The sequence below is a fragment of the Brassica napus genome, chromosome A3, assembly GCF_020379485.1.
Source record: "Brassica napus cultivar Da-Ae chromosome A3, Da-Ae, whole genome shotgun sequence".
NCBI lineage: Eukaryota > Viridiplantae > Streptophyta > Magnoliopsida > Brassicales > Brassicaceae > Brassica > Brassica napus.
Genome location: NC_063436.1, coordinates 13,624,727 through 13,645,826, shown reverse-complemented (window position 1 = coordinate 13,645,826; position 21,100 = coordinate 13,624,727). Strand labels below are relative to the sequence as shown.

General features: G+C 34.0%; 6 protein-coding genes across 6 annotated transcripts; 2 read left to right on the top strand and 4 right to left on the bottom strand.

The window, feature by feature from the left end:
• Positions 1–34: 34 nt before the first annotated feature.
• Positions 35–3,460, bottom strand: LOC106438765 (malonyl-CoA decarboxylase, mitochondrial). The gene is made up of 15 exons (XM_013880038.3): positions 3,253–3,460; positions 3,083–3,171; positions 2,772–2,854; positions 2,592–2,682; positions 2,202–2,518; positions 1,975–2,119; positions 1,809–1,899; positions 1,662–1,720; positions 1,506–1,583; positions 1,202–1,285; positions 934–1,115; positions 735–863; positions 600–672; positions 426–511; positions 35–347 (listed from the first exon to the last, which is right to left on the bottom strand). Exons 2-15 carry the CDS (start codon positions 3,167–3,169, stop codon positions 263–265), a joined length of 1,590 nt encoding a protein of 529 aa, XP_013735492.1. The 5' UTR covers positions 3,170–3,171; positions 3,253–3,460; the 3' UTR covers positions 35–262.
• Positions 3,461–3,920: 460 nt separating this feature from the next.
• On the bottom strand, positions 3,921–5,884 carry LOC111214093 (plant UBX domain-containing protein 4). Its single transcript, XM_022716165.2, has 4 exons — positions 5,627–5,884; positions 5,237–5,516; positions 5,056–5,151; positions 3,921–4,537 (listed from the first exon to the last, which is right to left on the bottom strand). Exons 1-4 carry the CDS (start codon positions 5,773–5,775, stop codon positions 4,133–4,135), a joined length of 930 nt encoding a protein of 309 aa, XP_022571886.1. The 5' UTR covers positions 5,776–5,884; the 3' UTR covers positions 3,921–4,132.
• A 1,537-nt stretch (positions 5,885–7,421) lies between these two features.
• Positions 7,422–8,189, top strand: LOC125607156. The gene has a single exon (XM_048776987.1). It carries the CDS (start codon positions 7,422–7,424, stop codon positions 8,187–8,189), a length of 768 nt encoding a protein of 255 aa, XP_048632944.1.
• A 3,923-nt stretch (positions 8,190–12,112) lies between these two features.
• On the top strand, positions 12,113–13,285 carry LOC111214092 (probable transcription repressor OFP9). The gene has a single exon (XM_022716164.2). It carries the CDS (start codon positions 12,620–12,622, stop codon positions 13,190–13,192), a length of 573 nt encoding a protein of 190 aa, XP_022571885.2. The 5' UTR covers positions 12,113–12,619; the 3' UTR covers positions 13,193–13,285.
• A 56-nt stretch (positions 13,286–13,341) lies between these two features.
• LOC106438768 (plastid lipid-associated protein 1, chloroplastic) lies at positions 13,342–15,170 on the bottom strand. Its single transcript, XM_013880041.2, has 3 exons — positions 14,472–15,170; positions 13,902–14,097; positions 13,342–13,812 (listed from the first exon to the last, which is right to left on the bottom strand). Exons 1-3 carry the CDS (start codon positions 14,942–14,944, stop codon positions 13,498–13,500), a joined length of 984 nt encoding a protein of 327 aa, XP_013735495.2. The 5' UTR covers positions 14,945–15,170; the 3' UTR covers positions 13,342–13,497.
• Positions 15,171–19,417: 4,247 nt separating this feature from the next.
• On the bottom strand, positions 19,418–20,862 carry LOC106443816 (death-associated inhibitor of apoptosis 1-like). Its single transcript, XM_013885373.3, has one exon. The coding sequence runs from the start codon at positions 20,238–20,240 to the stop codon at positions 19,632–19,634; it is 609 nt and encodes a 202-aa protein (XP_013740827.2). The 5' UTR covers positions 20,241–20,862; the 3' UTR covers positions 19,418–19,631.
• Positions 20,863–21,100: the final 238 nt, after the last annotated feature.

Here is a 21,100-nt window from a genome sequence, read left to right as displayed (position 1 = left end):
CTGCGTTACAAAACGTACAATTACATTTTGCAGATAACTAAACAGTCATTTTATATTTATCCATATGCTTCGTATATCTTTCTTTATATTCTTACATTTATTATGACTTTGATATAATGCACAAATCAATTTCCGTTTCCTTCTCATAACTAATGCAAAGCCCTTTATACTTTAGCAGTATCTTAAGCTTCCAAAAATACACTTCAAATTTTATTTTTACTTTTACATTTGTAAAAGTTTTTAGATCTTTTGTGGAGTTTACTTAGAGACGGGAATGGATACCAGGAGAGGCATGGATTTGTCCCGACCCAAAATATGATTGAGCAAAGTCTTCAATATTCTCTAACCTGTCATTAGTCCATTAAAAAGAGTTTAGGGCCAAACAAAAAGAATGAAACAACTTTTTAAAACAAAGTTTACTTTACCTGTAGACATAGTTAACCATAATGCCTCCACTTTGATGAATACCTTTCTCTGATCTATCCGCCATCCAATTTATTCTTTCAACCATCTATGCAACATATCAAAACAAAGGCGGCTTATCAATCTCAACCACTCTATGTTTAGTCTAAAACCCTTCTCACATTCACTGGACTTACCGCTCCATTTTGCAAGTGGAAGTTAGCAACAGAGTCTAAAGCTTTTCCTCTCTTCTTCTCCTGCAAGAGGTACCTACCGAAGACAAAACATTAGTGAGCTTAAATTGACCATTACATCTCCAAGAATGAACATACCTAGCACACAACCGCATCAGAATAGGTTCTAAAACTGGTAATATACGAGGTGAAGTAGCCCAATCACAGTTCTTTGCTGATAGCAAGTTCAACAGAACTTTCATGCCGTTGCTACCGGAAGAAGAATCACTGCAAAAACAAGTATCATTGGAACTTTGATAAGAACATACATGGAAGAGTTTGATCAATGTATGCTTACTCTGATAGACTCATGAGGGCTTGTTCCTCTCCTGGTAGTAATACTTTCTCGCTGAAAGTAGATGAAGATGGATTGCTCTGTGTCCCACCACCGCGCTCTTCTTCAGCAAATCTTGACTGAGATGATAGCTTCGAGAGGAGCCATTGCATGTATCCAGGGATGGGGCTTAGTGTTGCAAATGTCTGCAACAGCAAAAAAAAAAAAAAAACATTGATAGTCTCTTTCTCCAGTAACACATTTTGCATACAAATTAGTCAAAAGTACTCACAGAAACATGTGGCATTTCTTTCTTCACCAATGTAATCACTCGTTTGATCAGAAATTTACCTAGGTTTATCCCAGCTAAGCCAGGCTGCAAAAATACATAAGAGGCAAAAAAGCCTTCAATAATGGTTTCACAATCTATGGATATGCAAGAAGTTGAAGAAACCTATATGGTTTGATATTAATGGTTTGGCAATCTATAGATATGTACAATGACAGGCCTTTTTGAACGCCTAGACTGATTTTGTTAAACAATGCTCAAGAAAAGTCGATTCCTCCTAGACCGATTTTTAGAAATATGTACAAACCTGAGTTGAAGAAATGGAGTAAAACAAAGCGCATGTTGCTTGGTTCTCTGGTATGGGTGGATTGTCCCACAAAACTTCCTGTCACGGTACAAAATTTTCAGACAACATGCAGCAAAAGCTAAACTAAACATGCATAGGATTTGAGAGTAGTTTGACCTGAATTGTCTGAGCAACGGTTTCCATAAGAGCAACTTCGATGAAAATAAGAGGTTCACCTTTAAAAAAAAATAAACTGCGAGATTAGTGAAAGAATGTGATCAACTTAGAATCAAAGAAACATGTGTATGAAACTAAGTAACTAACCAGGGATAGATGGATGAAAATAACCAAAGCATCGACGACCTATTCCCAATCTTCTTTTGAGATCCAAGAGGTTGCTGATTGGATGCACCGCCTTATGAATCACACACACGTTGTTAGATTAACAACACAAAGTTATTGTAAATGGAGACTACTAATGCATGCATACCTCATAAGCGACGATTTTCTCAAGCAAGGAAGCAGGATCATCCCAAGTGATTTGATGAAGCTCTAAAGTAGCAGGACTAAGCCACATCCCTAGTTTCTCCTTTAGATATGAATCTAATGCTCGCAAAGAGGGCATGTTATCTTTCCTATAACCATCAGTAGCAGATTCAATTTTAACCAAACTATTTGAGTTTCAGTCACATAAACAAGAGGATGAGAAGGCATTACGTGAGTATGGAGAGAAGATCAGCGCGGAGGATGGAGAGAAACCGCAACCCTCCAGGATGAGTATTCAACCTCTCAAAGAAAGTTTCATAAGTTGGCTTGAGAGCATGTCTCAGACTCCACTCAACGCGATAGAAAACAGAAGATGAAGCCTCCTTCTTTGGAGAAGAATGAAGCTCTGCATCATCATCACTCGATGGGGTTTCAAGTCCAAGATATTGCTTGATGAGTTCTCGGACTTGCTCTCTGTTAACATCGTATTCTTTGGCTAAGGCAAGCAGTAGTTTCTTACGGTCTTCAATGGAGAGGCTAAAGTATCCCTAGAAAATCATTTTGATGAGAATAAATAAGTAAGAGCGTTGAGAGAAGGATGTGAAGGTAGTTTATTATTACCTCTTCAAAGTCATTAAGAGTAATGTCTGAGCCACCGGTTTTAGTAGCAGAGATAGCTGTGTGCATTGTTTCACGAACTACATCATATACCCTAAACAATATATTAACAGAACAAATTGTAAATTAAAAAAAAAAGGACTTATTCAAATATAAAATGGTATCAGTTAGTAGTTAAAGTACCTTCCTATGGTATCAAGCTCACTAGAGTTTCTCACTATGTGATCTCCAGAATGATTCTCTTGAGGATTGGATGGGATCTCTTTCTGATAATCAGTCAACAATCAATACAAACAAACAACTTGGTCTTATTATATTCATACTCTATTTAAAAAGCATTCAAGAAACCATAATAATACAGTAGTAGATTCAAAGCTCAATAAGCAAAAAAAAGCTCCAATTTCATTCTTTTTTTTTTAACATTAAAAAGACAAACTTTCTCATTTCACATGATCATATATGGTTGGTTGGATGTTTTGCAAGAAAGGGCTTACAGTAAACTGAGAAAGGGACGATTTGGCGGAATGGTTAGACGATCTCATCCTAGCGCGCAACAGAATCGCCAGGTTTTTCTTGCTCATCTCTGTTTCATCGTTAACATCTCATCACGAAAATCAGACAAAGAAAGTAAAAACGATTCGCATCAGATTAGGACAGGAGGAACCTTAAAATTTTGGCCGTTCAAGGATGGCGAAATTAGCAACAGATTTTCTTCTCTGTTCAACGGCTTTAGTAAGTTAAAAAGCCCAAAGTGCTAAAACGGCGTCGCTTTCACTTCACCAACCGGTTTAATGATGAAGTAAATAATTTTCTGTAACAAAATGTATTTTTGTCATTTGCCCAAAAGAACTCCAAAATTAAGAGTTTGGATATGGAAGTGAAATGATAAATTGATGTTTCAAGAAGTGATTTACAGTATCCTGCGAACAAAAAAAAATTACATGATGATTGTATGGTGGTAATCGTCTCGGAAAGTTTAAGTTCAAAAAGAAGCCAAACATCTCAAAAATCTTCTCGATCAAGTCTCTTTCTCTGAACTAATCCATAAAATGACGTAATTATAAAACAATTTTTTTTTTTTGGTTTGAATAAAATTTTAACATTTCATATTTTGAAAAGAATGCTAAAGCCGTTGTTGTTTCACAAACATATATTTCAAATTTTTGTATAAACTTATGTGTTGTAGTTTTCACAAATATAGTCCCTTACATTTCAAATTATCAAAGCTTAGTAGTTCTACAAAATGTTTTGAACTACTCATATTTTGACCAACATGACATTTTGATTGTAATCTTACCAAATGATTATAATTGTTCATAAACCCCAAAACGCTTAATGAAAAAGTTTGTTTACGATAAATCAAGAAAATCTATACCACAAGGCTTTTCTTCCCATGTGAGAGACCCCATTCATGCCGCGTGTCTAAGTAACTTACAGACAGGCCAACCATTTTTCTGGTGACAGACAATAACAGTTATGAAACTCTGATCATAATGCATATATAGAAACATAAAGAAAGAAAAAAGAAAACATTCTAGAAGTTTCTAGAATTTCTGAAGAACAACAGAGTTGGCGAGACCAGCTTGTTCAATGGTCTGAGTGAGATCAGTCAAAGGCGTAGGTGGGAACCCCATTGTCTGAAGCTGGTAGTTAACAGGAGCTCCAGGTCGAGAAGAGTCAATGAAACCTCGAATGTCGTTGACAGTGTGATGGTGATTGAACTTCCCCACAAGCCTGGTCCCATCCGTTAATCTAATCTGGATCGATGTGGTCGGAACGGTTTCATCTATTACAAGACTTGGAGTTGGAGTTGGTGCTGCTAAACCGGTTTGGATGGGAATGGTGGCGGTCTCTAGAGCCATTGGTGAGCCACTTCCGCTGCTATCGTTGCTGCTACCACCTAGAGTCCTCCCAACACCCTGAAATGAAACCTTACGCTTCTCTCTTTCCTACAATGAGCAAAAACAAGATAGTTAACTTGATTAAGAATGATAGAAGCGTTAGGTTTATTTTGTATCAGTTACCAGAAAAAAAAACCCGAAAAACTTGAAAAACCCAACTCCAAGATTCAATATAGCATCCGAAATGAGTATTTGAAACCTAAGTAATTACTTCAAATACTCAATTTCATGTTGTTGTTTTTTTGTCAGCATTCAATTTCATGTTTATTTTGGTTAAATCCTACAAAAAGTATTATTAACCGAACTCAAATGAATTTCAATCCAAAATGAATCTTATACAAAATTATAAAATCTACCTGAATCCTAATTATTATTAACTAATCCTGACCCGGACATATAAAACTAGAAAGGAGCCTAGGCTCAACCAGAAAACTCAATCCGAACCCGAACGAGTATCCGAAGGCCCAAGCATACATAAGATAACATTTTGATGATGAAGCAAAACATATAAAAGCCGATCAAGAACAAGAAATGCAATACGGATAAAGAGTATAGAGAGAACTCACTGGACATTTCTCTTCCCTCCGCATCAGATTGACATGAACAGGAGCTCTTCTATCTGCAGGCTCAAGCTCTTTCGGGCACTCAGACTTTCGAATGCTCTACAATCAAAAAAAAAAACAGAACAAAAACAAATCAGTAACTCAGACAGAACATAACAGTTTCACATGGCGCTTAATTATGTACCTCGAGAAAAGAAGCATTCTCTGGATCATCCAACTTCCTCAAAGGACCATCATCAATGGTGAACCCATTAGCCCAAAAAACAATAGTGTGAACTACAGGCTCAGGCTGTTGAGAGCCAGTTGAAACACTTTCCCCTGAAAGCAACCTCCCAGTTCCTGTGAAGCTCGTGGAACTCGAAGAAGGAGTCTCGAGAGGTCCTTCCACAGCTCCTAGTTGTCTAGCTTGATTGAATATCTCATCAACATCGTCTTTCTTCGAAGGATCTTGAACTAGCATACCACTGTAACAAGATTCGAATATAAAAAAAATCATTACAGAACACCAGATCCAAACATGACTAATCACGAATCCTCAGACTTGTATCGTAATTAGCATTAGAGTGAAGGTTACCTTTTCTCACCGCCGGTGTAGTATTCCTGAGGACTGTCGGAATCACTGTCGGAGTCAGGACCTGACCTTCGATTGAGATCGGACAGAGTGCGGATTCCACCGGCTCGGCTACTCGATGGCCTCGCCGGTTTCTTGTCCTTCGATGACATTTTTTTCTAAGAGAGAGAGAGGAAAGAGCCGAGAGAGTTGAGAAAATAAAGAGATATTGAGTGAACGAACGCTAGAGAGAGACGATCACTGGTCACTTGTTTCACGCGCTACTTGAGCGCGTGGGTTTATTCGGTGACTTCTCAAGTTAAATTAAGGGAGTACCAAACTCTAGATTTTGCTGTTGGTACTTTGGTTTGGACATTTTTAGATGTATGACGTTCGAACTAATTCGATGTATGTTTTGTTTTTCATTTTTTTCTCTAACCTATTGCACTATTCTTAAAACAACTATATTTACACTTCTGAAGAATTGGTGCGACTTTTATTGCTTTTCTTTGTCATGTTTTATTAGATAACTAGATTTTGACCCGCGCTTAGAAAGCGCGGGTTTGTTTGTTTTTCATTTATTAATCGAAAACTGATTTGCAAATTAATTTTAATATAGTTTTTAAAATTTTCTTGAACACTCGTAATTGCCATATTAATATTATATATAAAATGACATTATAAATGGAAAAAAGATATTCAAATATGTATATGATATATGGTGTAGGATATAGGATTTTGGTTTGTATTGAAAAAATGTATAATATTCAAATGATCTGTTTTGAATATTGATATGTATATTTAAGAAAATGATATTTTCATGTTTGCTAATTTATTTATAGTTTGTAATATATTTATACATATATTATATTTAAAGTTAGTATATCTTTTAAATATATATAGGCCCATTATTTATAGATCTATTTAGGTGTATATGTAGGCCCAAAACCAAAAGACTTAAATGCCATTAATGAATTTTATTCATCCTTTGTAAAAATAAGGGTATTTTTGAGAAAGTGTAATTTTCATTAAGTGAATGATCCTCTTTTAATGGTATTGATTTAGGGTTAATTAAGTTATATAAACAAGAAACTGATTCCTGGTTTATTCGATCTCAACCGATCTTAACCGAATTATCCAGACAGTAAAAACATGAGAGGCTCAGTGAAACATAAACTTATGCTACGTGTGCCACTGTGGATAAACATTTTAATATACTTAGCCCTGTCAAAAACGGATCGAGCCGGCTCAGCCTGCCGACGTCTCTAGATAGGGGAGATCACATGTGCTTCTTCAATAATAAAATCTCAGAATAATTCCAAAGTTGGTTTAGAACTCATAAGAAAATGAATTTTTTGTTAGGCCGGTTTCTGTGTGGCCTCAAAAAGAAGTAAAGTCACCATCGATTAATCATCTTGAAAAATTGTTTTGACTTTAGTAAAGATCACATCACCTCTTCTTCTTTGGTTCTACTGCTCCTGTGTACTCCTTGATTAGGGCTTCAACATCTTTCCACAATAAGCCCTCAACAAGAACTCCATCTTTAGTGAGCTTTAATACACAAAACAAAAGAAATTAGGCTATGCAACGGATATTGCTTAACCCAAAGTTACCCTAATCCCCAGTTATACATACTGAATTTACAAAATATAAATACTTGAATTAATCATCATATTTTATTGTTTATGATCTGGCAAAATTTAGAAACAATAAGTAATCCCCTTCTGTTAATTTTCTTTTTGATGAAATATCAAATTTATTGATCAATATCGTAGAACACTTTTACATCATTTGGTGGGACCCTTGGACGCCATTTGGTATGTTTTATACCTTCTTCGGCCATGATGGACCTTCACGTCTTGGTGTTCCCTTGTTCGCTACTGTGGCAGATGTTCGTAACGGTGCTGGCTGGTCTCTTACATCAGCAAGATCTGATAAACAGCTACAGCTTCTAGCCTTTGTATCTACCTTGGCTCTAAATGATGCTTCTGACGTACCTCATTGGTATGTCAATGGAAGATTGCAGAAGGCTTTCGTGTCCAAGTCGGTATGGAACGTGATCAGGCCCCATAAGCCTCTCGTATCATGGTCTACACTGGTTTGGCATAAAGCAGCTATACCAAGGCATGCTACCACTGCCTGGTTATTTGTCCTAAATCGTAACCCGACGCTAGACCGCTTGCAAAGTTGGAACCCGGATAACCTCACTACATGTCTCCTCTGTGGGTCGGGATTAGAATCGCGGGATCATCTGTTTTTTGACTGTGCCTACTCAGTTGTAGTTTGGCTCCTAATCACTCGTAGACTCAATCTCCATACTGCTCCTTACAGCTGGAATGCCACCTTGACATGGCTGCCCACTGCTCATAGTGACAGATATGTGCGCGTCGCTTTGCTACAAGGCTGGCAAGCAGCCATTTACGGTATTTGGTTTGAGAGAAATACTCGCTTCCACACTGGTCTTACTCATTCTCCTGATGTTGTGGCCAGGAATTCCCTGAGAATTGTCATTGATAAATGCTATGCCATGTGCTCTCTTGGATCTGCCTTAGGCTCTCTCTTGTTGCAGATTTGGCATCCTCTCTGAAAGTCCATTTTCCCAACTCTGTTTCTTCTCTTATCTGTAATAGATGATGTTACTTCCATGTAACCTCTTATTTTAAATTAATGAAAATCCTTTATCAAAAAAAAAAAAAAATCGTAGAACACTTACAGTGGATCTACAAGAAATTCTATAAAGAGAAAAAAAAATCAAAAGAATAAAAGAATTTTTTTCAAAAAAAAGAATAAAAGAATTGGCTGTTGAGAAAAACTAATGTGTTGCAAACCATCTTCCGAGCAATTCCTCGAGTCTATAATTTCTAGTGTCTCGAAGAAATGATATACGATTACGTATGAGCTTATCAATACTAGAGTTTCGTTCCCTCCAAATAGCATAAATCACTGACTGGAAGCTTAGCCGGATGAGTATGCTGTCCATATTGCTCCTAGCTGTATTAGTCAAATCGAGCATTATGAAACAAAGGTGAAAGCATTACGCATATTATCTAGTATCTCGGCTAACAGGACGTCCATGTCGATGGGCTGAGCTGGTGGTGGTGGTGGAAAATCATTGGGGAGATTTTGAAGACGATTGGGTTTCCGTTATCGTCAGTTGTGGGTTGTTAGCATTCACGGCGGTGGGATTTGGCTGGTTAGATCCGTTCAAGGAGTTGTTGTTGTTTTTGTTGGTAGCAGCCATAGTGATTTGTGTTTCACATCGGTTTTTAGCTTAGTAGCCACATTAGCAGTGTTTGGGATGATTTTAGGTGCGGCATATTCCCTTTGGCGGATTGCAAGAAGGAGCTGGTCAAAGGTTTGGACCAATCGCAATTTATCACCATTTTGTCTGCTTCTAATTTATTAGCAAGAGGTTGGCATGATGAATATGGATAATTTTGATGAATCTCTCTTCCTTGTAGCGTCAAATGGTCATGAATAGGATTTACAGAAATAGAAACTTGACTGATAAGTAAGCTTGAAGTAGAAAGATTAAGCTACGATTAACTATGGAAAATGGGTGTTTTATTTATGATATTGAAGATGAATAGAAGGGGTGCTTGCTAACAGTGGAGATTGTATGTGATTAGAGTATTGTTTAGCTATCAAGAGTTCGGATCCCTTGTCTTTGGCTCTTCCTTTTCCTTTTATAGGTCTTCTAGGTGGACATAACGGTGGCGTGATCTCCGGTGTGAACCGTGTGCTTTAATGATAGCTTATAATACCCTTGATTTCTTTACGTTTTCAGTTGACCCTTCTAAATTTGGTATGTTTTACTTCTTGAGTCCGGGTGGGCTTTGACCTTCGTGGGTCTTTGTTTCCTTCTTGGGCCTTGATGGTGATCGAATCCGGACTATATCGCTTTCATGTTAGGATCTCAAAATGGGTCCGGAACTGGATGAAACCGGATTCCAAACTCCAACATTGATCATAAATATGTTCTCTCTATAACTACGAAAATAGGTTTAACTGAACTGTGCATTGTTTAAAATTTGGTCAGCCGTCTAAGTTTAACCACACATCCTTGAAACCACAATTATCTAAATCTGTCTCTTTGTTTTGTTTTGCTTCAGGTCAGTTTGCTTCCGTTCTGAGAGTTTGGAGACGGAAACGTGGTTAAAGTTTTTTGATTAATCAAAAGAATAATTTTAGATCTAATCATAAATATGGTAAGGAAGATGTAACATATAATCATAGACCCTAAAAAGTATGGACCATAATGGCAACATGTGGTTTAACTGTCACATTAACAAGTTGTTAAAGTACTTACTCACTGTATTTAGATCAACTAGTCAATTTGTTTTTCTCGTTCTTAAAGTTTTCTTCTTTTTTGTGTTCTTAAAGTTCACTTTTGAGTCTATCAGGCTAATTAAGAATTCACCACCAAAATAAAAACACATATGGATATTGTCACATGACAAAATCCCTAAAAGACTCAATTCTAGAACCTACAAAGAAACGTAAATCTCACAAAGTGATTCTCTCCAGCGGTGTAACATCTTTTGGGGTTAATCTCCAATTATTGCATACTCTTTTGTTGGGTAACTTGTTCTTAAAAGATTTTAAAGTTAATAACTAATAAATGTGTATATACAGGGAAACCATATTCAATTTGTTTGTATACAATAAGTCATCAAAAATCAAGAATAACAATAATTCATGCTTACAGAAAAGTCCCATAAATCTAGCCTTGTTAAAAAAAAGTCTCGTAAACTAGAAGCATAGTCTACAATCGAGTTTGTCCAAGCCGTTAAGAGATAAATGATATTTTGTTTGCGCAACCAGTATAAATTGTTTCTTTTTTTTAACACTGAATTTTATTCATTTGAGATGATTCACGAATTGTTTCTATGTCGCCAAAAATGATGTCTTTTAAGTTGATTCATTTCTACATATTCTATTGATTTGGTAGAACTGTTTCTCTTGCTGTTATCTGTTAATATTTTTTGTTAACCTGAATGGTGAATGAACTATTTAGATTAAACCTTTTTCTTTTTTTTTTTATAGAAAATAAATCATTTGTTTGTACTACAGAAAAAAACATATTGACAACTATGGTAAATAAATACATTAATATATATATATATATATATGTTTCAAAAAACCATTTTAACACCTATGGTAAATTATAATATTTTTATTGGTAAAATCTTACGATAGTCTACATATATATATATATATATGTTTCAAAAAGTGATTAGCCCTGAATGTAAGCTATAACTGTAAAAATATTAAGCAGAGAATTTTGGATTGGGTTGCAACTTAAATATACACAATATTTATTAAATATTAATATTTTTCTTACAAAAAAATCTGAACTTCCATTTTGTGCCTTTGGAATATGAGATATCTTGAAATCTGAAAGCATATATGCATCGTCTTTATAGCCTTCAGTTATGCTGCACATTTGGCCAAGCTTGACACTCTTTTATCATCGCGATCACATCCTTGCAATCTGATCCAAGATTCTAACATGAAAAATGTTGTAACATGCTCTCCATTGTCCATCGCAGTGTTTCTACTTCTGAATGTAAAGCAGTCTCTCGCCTTCTTAAGTTTTGCGTTTCCATGAGCTGAATAGTAGTTCTAAAATTATCATTCCAAACCAAGCCACAACCACCGAACTATGATGTAGAAGTACATGAACCATCCACAATGAAGATATTATCCAGGCTTATGATTTGGAGTTCTTCTCTATTATACTCTTGTGGAACGGGAGTGATTATCTCATTTGCATTAAACCAAGCTTGGCTTTTATTTTCTGAATATCGGACTAGCTCCAAAAGATCCCTATCAATTCCCCTAAAGAGTTTGACATTCAGAATTTTCGAGATATACCAGATTATTTAGGGATCTTGTCCACTTCTAGTTCAACAATGCTATTCTTTCTTCAAGAGATAAATTATTGACAATATTTATTTAAAATGTTGAAAAACCAAGTGTTTATCTACCAATAAAGGTGCGGTATTATAAAACAGTCTAAAGCCTTAGAAAAATATGAGGTAATATGTACAAGCCAGCAAGATAAAGCATGTCTTGTCTCCAACGCAACAACAGCCATACGTTCTCTCTTATGTCTTATTGTATATATTTTATATAACAAGTTTAACCAGTTTTTACCACAATACAGCCTGAAACATGAAGTTCCATCGTAAAGGTTTTAGTGAAATCATGTATGGCCCATAACAACTATCTATGAACTATTCAAAATCTTAATATGACCCCTTTGGGAAAATGTGAGAAACAAAAGCTGAAGTTAAAGAGTTCACCAGTAGTCATGTGAACCGAAACTGAAGTTAGAGTTTATCAACATATCCTATAAGTATTAGAGATCACTTTTTTCCACATTACCAAAAAAAAAAAAAAAAACACTTTCAAAAGTATAAAGTATAGATATCCCATCTTCCAACAACAACAAAAATAAAGTAGTCATCTACATCATACCATAATCAAATTAATCACCCCTATATTCCAAACCACACACAAATACATGCATTTAGGTATCTTTTTCTTAGTTTTTTTCTTTTCAAATATCTTTAATCATACCTAATCTTCTTTATTATTCCCAACATTTGATTTGATATATGTATTTTCAAAAAGATATAATATGTTTTTCTTTTCGATAATTTTTCTATTGATCTTAAATATGAATCAAATTTCACTTGAGACAACAATTTTGTAACGCATCTAATTTGCCTTAAATATCTTTTTTTCAGTTCACATCAAAACATTCGAGTATGTATTGTCAGCCTATTGTTTTTTTGTTTTTTTTTTGCTTAAAATGTGGCCTATTGGTTAATTTTAAACTCAAAATTAAAAGAATCTCTTTTTAGAGTATTTTAAAAAGAATTAGGATCAAGACATAATCATGATGACATGACCCACAATTCCAATTACACATAAACTAGAACTCTTTTTTATCAACGTTAACAGACATCTCATTCAAAATTCTGTCTATAATGCGACTTAACATTCAACATGAAAAACACAAACAGAGCAGAAACAGAAACAGAAACAGAAAAAGATAAGAAAAAACAGAACAAACAAACACAAAACCAAACAAGAGAATCAAGAATCTGCAGACCTTTGTGTTGCAGCAACAAACCGAGACTCAGCATTTCGTCTTCTTCTTCTTCTTCTTCGGTGGAATTAGACAGGCATTCTAATTTCTCAGACCAGCACTGTTCGCTCTCTAGCCTAACACACTACATGGTTCAGGAGAAGCTAGAGCAGATGATCAGAGAGACACAAGAAGCCACACACCAAGAGAAGTTAAGAGAACAAATGATGAGGAGGAGGAGAAGAAGAAGCAAGAGTAGCATCAGTAACACTAAGTTCATAGTGATGATGGCAATGGAGAAATGTTCTTATGATCCAAGAGAGGATTTCAGAGAGTCCATGGTCGAGATGATTGTTGCAAACAAGATCAGAGAAGCAGATGAACTTAGAAGCCTCTTGGAGTACTATCTATCAATGAATCCTCGCGAATATCGGTCTGCCATTCTCGAGATCTTCTACGAGGTTTGTGCTGATTTGTTCTTGTGTTCGTAACTAAAAGAGTACAAAGATCACTTGTTTCTTTCAGTTGTTTGTGTAAGAAGATACATCGGTTTTGTAACGAACCGGTTTTCTAAGTAATAAATAGACTGAATGGTACACCTTTGTAAATTCGAACCGGTCCAAAACTCTTAACCAGGCGATTTAATTAAGTATCTATATGTATATATATTCCAAGAGTTACATCCATTTACAACTCTCCAACGAGTAAAGTATATAACAGTTACAACACTATTAAGCACAGACGTATGGTTCTATATAAGTTACTATACGGATGTGATGTGAGTAGTAACGATGACTTAAGGGTTTAAGAGAGAGCTTCCTTCTCTGATGAGCACAAAGACGCTTCCACCATCGCCTCTAGAGATCCGAAGGTCTTTGTCGAGATAAGTCGTGAGCAGCCACGACTGTGCACTCTCTCCAGGCAAAGAGAATTTCAACGGTGGCTGGCTTGAAATGGTTCTAGCCACTGAAGAAGCCGTGTCTTGGACCGATGTAAGTAGCCCTCTGATGGGGTTGAGATCGATTTTCTGACCGAGAACCTCGACGAACTCCGGGATTTCAATCGAATCCGTTAGTTGTGGAGTTCCGATAACGCCTTGCTCAAACTTGACCTACAAGCAAACAAAAACCATAAATTAGGTTATACAAAACGGGCATTGGACATCATCTGCTGTTTTAAGGTTATGATTCTGTAGTGAACCTGGACGCGTTTAGGACTTCGGACTTCGAATTTAGCGTTGGTGCTAAGCGATGTTGTGGCAAGTGGACCAGCGAACCGGACAGAGTTGTGTACGGTGAAGCTGTCGGAATCAATGGTTTGTGAGATCTCATCCACTTTAACCAACGGTGAGATTCTGCGTGAGAGCAATGGGAACAGACCCACAAACGATGTATAGCTGCAATATGAAGATAAATTCTTCATTCATAACAATCAGATAACGCACAGCTACGACTTTTAATAGCTACAAATAAACAAAAAAAAAAAAACTCATCCAATTTTTAATCCATAATTATTTCAAACCGCATAAATCTCTCAGAACAGGCCCGCCCTCACACTAATCCAGTTTAATAAATCACGAACTGTGAACGAAGATGAATACTAGGATATTTCATTCATTGTAACACCTATGAGATTTTGGACAATAATAAGTTTATAGCCATTAGTGGCGAGAAAATCTTTTTCGGAACATAACTGATTATGTAACAATTTTATTCCGAACTATATAACTAATTTCTAATCATCTCCCTGGTTCGTATAATATTAACTTACACGAGAATCCATTTGCCGTTGAGGAGAAACAGAGCTTCGTTAGGAGCTGGGTTAGGGTTCTTCGACTCGAGCTGCGTTATCAGCTCACTGATCTCCGCCCTCGTCTCACTCGACGCGCTTAGACCTCTATCCGTTCCGTACAGAGACCCCGCTAGCACTCTCTTAAGCCGCTCCGTCTCCTCCGCAGACTCGATGGCTTCTTCTGCCACTTTCTCCGCCACCGAGGAGTTCGATCCTCTCTCGGGGCCCCACTCGTCTTCAACGTCACCGCCTCGGCCCTTGGAGTCCGGACCCCACTCGTCATTGACGTCACTGGCTCGGACCTTGAAATCGTGCCGATGAACAGCGAGTCGCCGACTGATTGGATTGATGGGTAGTAGAATCGGAGATTTTGATTGGAATGAAGAAGTCGATGAGCTGGTGATTAGGGTTTTGCAGGTGAATTGGCTGAACAAAGGTACCGTCGTCGCCATTTTTGTGTTCTAAACTATTCAGACAAGCAAACTCAAACCTCACAGAAATAGATTTTTTTTTTTTTTGTCTAAGCCGTTTTTTTTATAATGTTTGAGTGTAATTAAATGACTTATATACCCCCTTTTATTGAACAAACAAGGATGGATGGATGTATTGTGTGGTTAAGGTAACCGTCAGGGAATCGACATGGTCTCTCGTGTGAGGCAAGGATTGTTTTCTGTTACGGATTTTGATATTTTGCCGAGATTGCTGAAAATTTATAAATTTGTGGAAATAACTTTTTGTAGAAAAGAAATAATTTTAGAGTACTTTGGATTTTTGTCTCATTATTTGTGTGGGAGAGAATTTGTTTGGTTTGGGAAACACCATGCAAATAGCATGTTGGATTTAGAAGCTTCGAGACTGTATTTGTTGGACGAATATATTGTTTTAGTTTTTTATTTATTATTATTGAAGTTGGATTTTAAAATTTTAGTTGTTATTTATTTTATAATTTTATTAAAAATTTAAATTATTAATTTTTTCTTTATATTTTACTCGTAAAGCTTAAATTCCAAATACAATATATAACCATGTCATTCTTAAATTTTCTTTAACAAAAAAAACATGCATACACACAAAAACCCAGCAAATAAAACAACAAAGTTTGATTTTTTTTTTGGGTAAAACTATGAATAATAACCATTGCTAAACAAATCAGGGCATAACCCATACTTTTTACATGCAAGTACTAAAACATGAAGTTTAGTGGCATTACAAAACTTCTCAAAAGTTTAAAACCTAACAAAAATATTGCACAAATACTCACACTTAGGAATTCGCTCTAAATTCTTTCTACTTATGTGTGGGATCAGTTTTACTTCATTTTTAAACTTAAGTAACAGATTGGCCATAAGCTTTATATCAAGCCCAATAAAGGAGAACAGAGCATGGTAATTATGTTCCCTATGTCAGCTTGTACTAGATCATCTCCAATGATTTTTTTATAATAAAGTTGGTTCAACTCCAATATTACTCTATTTAAAGTGAAAATTAAAATGATGAACACAAAAATGAGTTATTCTATTTATAAAATAAACCTATTTCATGCTTTATTATAAAATAAAAAATAAAACTGGATTGAATTTTTTTTTACTCTAAGCTCTATTTTAAAGTGAAAAATAAAGAAGAGTTGAAGATGCTCTTACAACAAAAAGAAACAAAGAATCTTGGCTGGATATATACAAAATGGAAGAAGTACAAAGCACAAGAACCTTAACCCTAAAACAAAAAGTGATAATTGCTAGAGAGAGATTGGAGTATAAGAAATCAAGGGAATATGAGACATTCGGTACATAGAAATATCTTACAACATTGTTACTTTGTTAGCCTCTTTGATTGATAATGGAAATTATGGAATACGTTTTCCATTCAAAATACACCGATTACAAGCCTGAAATTTGTGATTAAATTCTTTGTATCAGAAATTAAGAAACTAATCGATAAATAATTCCTAACAACTCAGATAGATCTAGATGTGTTAATTAGTATCCTAATTCTTGTAAATTTCATATCATATCTACATTCAGTTTCAGAAAACATGCCTCACTATGAAAGTCACTACACACACAAATCATTTTGTAAAAAAAATGTTTTCATAGTTTTAGTTTGTTTTACATACATTTAACACCGATAATCAGTTTTACATATTCAGTATAGTGTTATTTTCCGTGTCACATCCCAGCTTTGGGTTCGCGGAAAACCGTAAATCGAGAGAAAGTTGTAAACGGACAAATAATAACTCAATATAAAATGATGTGCAAATGTATACGTTTCCTCGAGTGCGAGGCCAACTTGATTGATCTACAGTTACTGATGAGTTTAATCAGCTCAAAAGAAAATGAGCAACACAAAAGGGAATATAATTAGGCAACTCCATTCTAAGAAATCCACTTCTCGTAAGATGCTTCCCTACTTATTTGATGAGGTAACAACATTCAGTTTTTTATTCAATTCATTTCCTCATATGACTGAGTTGGTGTTGTTACCTCGCACTTTTTGTAAGATGCATAAGATGCACTTGATTCCTTTTATTCGATCGATATAAAAAAATGTTTGCTTTGAGCCTAAAACAACATCTAATGTTTTGATTTATATTTTCGTAAGGGTTCTCAACATTTTACCAAAAGAAAAGAACTTCAAGAGGATCATGACATGGCTGCAACTTATGTTCGAACCAAACATTACGACATTTGCATGCTGGAATCCCTTATATATTAATTGAGGAACATTTGAAAAGATGTAACCTCAATTTTGTATTAATTAAAAGAGGCTCCAATGCATAGGTGGCACTCAATTAGGTAGTCAATTACATTCAATTGAAAAATAAGTAGGTCCACATTCGATTTTTATATGTTGTTAGATACATAAGTCGGTCAAACTATATGATATAATGATATGATATGATATTTTCTTTCCTTAAATAAAACCTACGGAATTACCATAAATGACTAATATATATATATGACAATTAATGAGTTTAATAATAAAGATTTGATAACAATGTATATCTCTTCCATCATTTTTTGTTTAATTTTATATTACTAAAATAAATTAAACAATTAAATTAGCTATAAAAATAAAATTTAGATTTTTTTCGTATATGTTATATTTTGAATTTTTAAAAACGAAAATAAATGACTAAAACTATTAAAATTATTATGTTAAAAATTAATGATCAATGGTTTAACTTTTTTATTATAAGAAGATTTTAAAACCATATGAGTAAAAAATATCATTTAATAATAAAATAAATATATATATATATATATTAAACACTATGTACCATAAGATTACATAAATATTTTAATATTAAAACTTTCAATGAATTTTCAAGAACATTTATAAATTATAAACTTATTAAAGATTTCAGATTGAAAATTTTGTTATAGATGATTTAAATATTTTGTTATAAAACGATATGAACGATCATAGAACCGTATGATTATAAATTCTTATTTAATAAAAAACTATACAAAATATACTATTTCTAGAAAAATAGGTTGGTCCATCTTAACTTATATTACACTTTTTATTAAACTAACTATCGAATTGATAAATAACGTACCAAAAAATATTTTGCACTTTCCTTAAATAAAAGCTACGAAATTACCTAATATGATTAACGTATATGTGAAAATTAATTATAATGAATAATAAATATTTGATAACAATTTTTGTATCTTAGTTCTTTTTTTAATTTTATATTATTAAAATATATTTAAAAATCACATTAAATATATAATAAAAAAAATTTAAATTTTTCTTATATGTTATATTTTGAATTTTTCAAAACGTCTATAAATTATTAGAAATTTGAAGATCCCCACTCTGAAAATTTTGTGATCAATAGATTTTTTTTTTTTGTCATAATAAGTTACAAATGATCATAAAATTGTATTAATATGAACTTTTATTTAATATTATAAGAAGATACACATTATTTTAAAACCATATGAGTAAAAAATATCTTTTAATAATAAAACATATATATTTATATATATATATATAGATTATACTATATACTATAAGATTACATAAATATTTTAATATTAAAACTTTCAATGAATTTTCAAAAACATTTATAAATTATAAACTTATTAAAGATTTCACATTGAAAATTTTGTTATCGATGATTTAAATATTCAGTTATAAAATGATATGAATGATCATAGAACTGTATGATTATAAATTCTCATTTAATAATGACTATATAAAATATACTATTCTTAGAAAAATAGGTTGGTCCATCTTGACTTACATTATATTTTTTATTAAACTAACTATCGAGTTGATAAATAATCTACCAAAATTGTTTTTGCACTTTCCTTAATTAGAAGCTACGAAATTACCTAATATGATTAACATATATATGAAAATTAATTATTATGAATAATAAATATTTGATAACAATTTTGGTATCTTAGTTCTTTTTTTTTTAATTTTATATTATTGAAAGATATTAAAAAATCACATTAAATATATAATAAAAACATTTATATTTTTTCTTATATGTTATATTTGAATTTTTCAAAACGTCTATATATTATTAGAAATTTGAATATTCCCACTCTGAAAATTTTGTGATCAATAGATTATTTTTTTGTTATAATAAGTTACAAATGATCATAATATATAACGCATATGAATTTTTATTTAATAAATATTCAAACTAAATAATATATATAAATATATATATATATATATATATATATATATATATATATATATATATAAACACTAATGATTTAAAGCAACAAGATTGGCTGATCAATTTAGTCGTCCAGTTGAAATCTTTCGAAAGTATGTGAAAGACTAAAGCCAAAGTACATATGGATTTAGAATAGTAGTTATATTTTACTAACCAAATACCAAAAAAAACCGAACCGAACCGAAACCAACCCGATATCCGGATTGAATACCCGTAATCCAAATGAAGCCAAACTATTGTTTCATTCTCCAAAATATAATAAAAATAATAACTTAATCTCGCGCAAGGCGCGGGTCTTATCCTAGTATAGTTTTACTTTTGAACTTCAATAATATTTATTCCAATTTCCAATAACGGAAACATAGAAAACGTAATTAACACTCTCGTGAATCTCTAGACGCACCACCACCACTGAAGTCACGTGCACGATTAAATCGTCAATAAATGTCGAGGATCTCGATGATCGGACGGTTACAGAGGGGACACGATCCTCGATTCAGCCACACCTCTCGAGAGCACACTCTGCAAAAAGTGTGTCCACATGGGATAAACGCCGCGCCTTTCTTCCTTCCCATGCACACGCAGCACACTGAATCACTACCTTTAACCGTCGACGACGCCGTTACTCTCTCCGTTTCCGTCCCTTCGACGACGACTCTCTCCGCCGTTTCCTCGAGCAACCTCATTAACGACACAGGTAACGGCGTCGAACTCCCAGATGATGCTGCCGTTGGTTCTCTTTGGTAATGCCTTTCCGCAGCTAACGCAGTTGCAAGATTCATTCGACCCGTTACATGATCCAACTCGGAAACGAGTCCGGTTCCGAACGGTTCGTCTCTTTCTCTAGCGCGAGTGTTATTAGTTAACCGGAGTCCCCAAGCGGGCCCACAGCAGCCGATTCTTTTAAATCCTAGCCGTTCCTTAAGAGTCCGTTTCTTTCTCCTGGTGTGATCGTGGACGTCCATCTGTCGGAGCAAATCGAGAAATGTCGTGGTCTCTGGTGATGCAGGCGGGGCATGATGGGTTCCAAGACCGAGTTCACTCATTTTGAGCCAGTTAGTCTAGTCACTTGAATGAAAGATCCAGTAGCGAGAGAGAAAGAGAGGGAGATAGAGACTGTGTTTGGAATTTGTGTATAGCAGGGTTTAAAAGGCTTATTCAGTTTCTTCCCTATTACGATTGGATAATATTATATTCAGGCGTATTAAAGAAACAATTAATTTTTTACAGTTTAATTAATTATTTATTTTATTATACATTTTCTAATAAATATAAACCAACAGTATTCAAATATTTTTAATTAATGTTTCTTAAAAGTATACAACTTTTCAACATTAACTACTAAAAATACTTTAAATTTTTTAAAAAATCTATCATTTTACAACAAAAAATAAATCTAGAAAATCCTACTTTCAATAACAGAGGGAGTATTTATTTATGTATATCAGGGTTTAAAAAGCTATTCAGTTTCTCCCTCTGTTTCAAAATAGATGATGTTTTGAATTTTTATATTAATCTTAGTTTTATTGAAAGTGTGTGACCAATGATGTTTTATATTTATATTTAAGGATTGGCTGAATTAATTTTGGTTTATATTTTTATTGTTACTTTTTAAGAAAGAGATTAGGTTGTGCTGTATATACACCCAAAACATCAAGTATTTTGAAATTGAGGAAGTATTATATTTATTATGTTCAAAAGAATATTACATTTATTTATTACTTTCCAAAATACATACTGTATATTATAAAAAAACTGTAGATGTCAAAGATCTCCATGAATCTTTGGTCTGAGACTCTAGATTTAGAAGCCGCATAAGGCTCAATGACATAATATCATAATTTAATTGTAATACAACAATTGACCCTAAATGAAAGTGAGAGTAGCTGCTTAAGAAATCAAATCT